Here is a 3,275-nt window from a genome sequence, read left to right on the forward strand (position 1 = left end):
AGCAGGAATTTGATCGTTTGCCTCCATACTGACACCCACCTAGGTGGTCATCAGCAGATTTAGGGCCTTTAGATCCACCACATTGACCTTTGTCACTTGAGCTAACAGAGTAACTGATACCTCTTGAAGACTGTAGTTTCCCATGGGGAGCACACCATTTGCCCATGGATTTCACAGAATTTGCAGACAGAAGATGGATGGTGAGATTTGGGAGTCTTATTCTATTCTTAGTTTGGGTCGAATGGGCACAGACTCTTCTGCTTGTTACCGTCAAGCTTTGCCTGTTCTTTCTAGCTCTAGTCCTGTCTCTTCCTCCAATCTTGTCCCCTTGTCCAAGCCACTTTATTTTGCCTATCCGATCTACTCAGGCTTTTCATCCCAGTCTATTGACTTCACCAGTTCTAATCCCAGTTGGTACTTTGCCCCAGGCATTTGCCTCACCACTTCCCAGACCCAATCCTAGTTTCCAGGTCCAGTCCCAGCCCTAGCCTTCTCCTCTCCCCTGAATTTACTGTTCCAGTTTCTCTTTTAATTTCCGTCTCTTACCCTTCCCTCCCAGATCTTTGTTCCTGCCCTGTTCAGACAGTCCTATCCATTGCATTCTCCAAAAAATATCAGCATGAGGTAAAAATCCGATACGTAACTTCTCTGCCTGAATGGTTGGACTTTGACAAAGTTATAAATAAATGCAAATAGGGTCTTAGTGGGATTGTCAGCTAACCCCCAAATCAGACAATGTTGCCTGCCCTGGCTGTAACGGTTATGCGAATGAATGCAAAATTGAATTGCCTACACAAAGTTGCTATCATGTAGCGATTTCTGATAAGATGATACCCCCGTGGTTTTCTAATTGGTCTGTGTACTGCGCAGAAAGTAACCAAGTAAAAAAATGTGGAATTCTTCAGCGGTGATTCTTTTTGTATATTCTGGACATTGTATCAAATATAACTTTTTTTTGTTGAAGTGACCTTGCAAATTGTGTAGCTTTGGTTGGCTCTTAATGACTCCTGTCACTTTTTCTCTTTAGGTAATTTTCTTGTGGTGACAGATGAGACATGAGATCTTCAGCCTCCAGGCTTTCAAGTTTTTCTTCAAGAGATTCATTATGGAATCGGTAAGAAAGCAGCAAGACATTTTAGGTCAAAATAACAGGTTTCTAGTATTTGCTGTGTACTTTTTTTTAAATCTTGGAGACAGTCCAGGTGTATGAGAAACAAGGCACCAGGTCATCTTTATTCCAATAACAGTATTTAACAATGGTTCCTTTTCTGTTTTTGTCAGTTTGGACTATAACAAAGCGTTCCTATTTTCTGGAAAAAGCCTAGAATATATCAATAAGCCCTGTAAAAAAGAAAAGTCATACTTTGTCTGAACACACACTGAAGCAAATGCTAGCATTTATAAATTATTTTACTTTGCAGTGGAAAAATATGTTTTGAAGCCATTGAGCAAAGGAAATAGAAAAAGGAGCCCTTTGAATTTCTGTTCCATGCATGCAGATCTGATCAGGAATCTTCATTTAACTTTCCCAATAACATAGACCTGAGATCAGTCTGCTAGGACTTGTGTGGGGGTTTTAAAGAGCAGACTCATAACTTCTGGTGATGTAGAACAGCACCGAGTTGTCTAAATAGACTTGTGTTTAGTCACTCTATGAATGGTGAGTACTCTTATTTATTTATACTGTGACTTATTAAACAAAAAGCAATGTTTGAATTGCCTGAGTTAACCCACAGCAACAGTGCAGTTCAGAGTTAAGGTTGACACCCTTAATTTCACCTCACTTAAGTGTTTCAGCTGTTGTCCTTAAGAAGATTGCATTCTACTCTAAGGCCATAATACCTATCATTCAACAGACAGGTTGGCTAGATTTTCTAGATTAGTGGTTCTCAACCTTTTTAGACTCAAGGCACCCCTCAGAAAATACCAGGTCTTACCTTTCACTCATTTTTTTAACTACAAAAAAATAATACAGGAGCTCTTTTTCTTGCAAAGACCAGAACAGGTCAGTGTGTTTTTGACATTGGGGATTCCATTTGAAATATCTGGGTTCATCTAGCCACCCATGTCTGCCTAACAGTGCTAATATTATGTAACACACTAAAAAGGATTTTGCAGCATTCTCGGATGCAGCAAAACCTTGGTTGAGAACCACCGAGCTAGATCCAACCACTGAGCTAAGTCTGGTACCTATAATTGATTTTAGACTTCCTTAGTTTGGTTGATTTACTCTATATTATTTCATCTTTTTTTATTCCATAGGGGAAAGGTATAACTACAGCTCAGACCCTCAGAATACCCTCTACCCTGAGGGTATCTTCCAGGTGACAACTGACTAGGCCCTTCTTTCGGACACTTATTTTGCATGGGGCGATGCACATTCTTCCCTTCTGTGTTCATTAGTAATCTGGTAATTACCCAAAGCTTAGAGTATTGCAATTAACCTACCAAGTTGTCTATGTAAATCTGATCTTGAAACATCACTTCTTGTTTTCTCTTAATTTTCCTAACTTTTCATGCAAAGACATTAAAAACACACTAATGGAGAAGGTCAGGAATAGTCTGAAATTGCTTTAAAATGAGCCTAAATCCAAATAGTTATAGCTGCAGATATGCACCCATATTTGCCAGGCAATGCCAGTTTATTTTTAAAAAATCATATGGAAGAGCAAACTTTTAAAGTCACACAACTATGTATTGTGCAGTGTTCCTGTCATACCCTGTAATATACTGTAGCACAGGGCTGTCTCAACTTCAGTGTGGCCTGGGGCTGTAAATGAAGGCTATGTGTATGCCATAGACCAGCAGCAGGCAAAATGCAGCCCTGGGGCCAGGTGTGGCCTGCCAGGCCATTCTATCTGGCCCTCGGGGCCCCTAAAAAAATTAGAAAATTAATATTTATCTGCCCCTGGCTGCCTGTCATGTGGCCCTCGATGGCTTCCAAAAACTCAGTAAGTGGCCCTCTGCCCAAAATAATTGTCCACCTCTGCCACAGACTGTGGGAGCAGGGTCCCAGGATCCCTGTGCAGGCTGCATCGGCAGCACACAACACCCTGCTCGCTACTGCACAGACCCTACCAGCAGTGCATGGTCTCCATTGCTTGGGCAGAGCTGGTGGTATGTGGCCCTCACTGGGTCCTCTCCCTCCGTGCAGCAGTGGGAGAGGTGGCTAAATGAGCCTAGGCCATGTAAGGCTCAGTTGGACAGTCCTGCTGCAGTATACCAGCCTACAGAACAGATCCGTTGGGCTGCAATCATTAAGGGGATGGCATTCC

The 3,275-nt window shown here is 42.0% G+C and overlaps 1 protein-coding gene across 2 annotated transcripts in view; it reads left to right on the forward strand.

Moving 5' to 3' along the window:
- ASAP1 (ArfGAP with SH3 domain, ankyrin repeat and PH domain 1) overlaps window positions 1-3,275 on the forward strand; it is a 286,988-nt gene that overhangs the window by 29,876 nt on the left and 253,837 nt on the right. For both annotated transcript variants that reach the window (XM_025205413.1, XM_025205411.1), the window contains exon 2: window positions 1,028-1,114. In XM_025205413.1, coding sequence (XP_025061198.1) covers window positions 1,056-1,114 — 59 coding nt within the window. In that variant the 5' untranslated portion in view covers window positions 1,028-1,055. The remainder of the gene's footprint in view (window positions 1-1,027; window positions 1,115-3,275) is intronic.

This window comes from Alligator sinensis, unplaced genomic scaffold, assembly GCF_000455745.1.
Source record: "Alligator sinensis unplaced genomic scaffold, ASM45574v1 scaffold307_1, whole genome shotgun sequence".
Lineage (NCBI taxonomy): Eukaryota > Metazoa > Chordata > Crocodylia > Alligatoridae > Alligator > Alligator sinensis.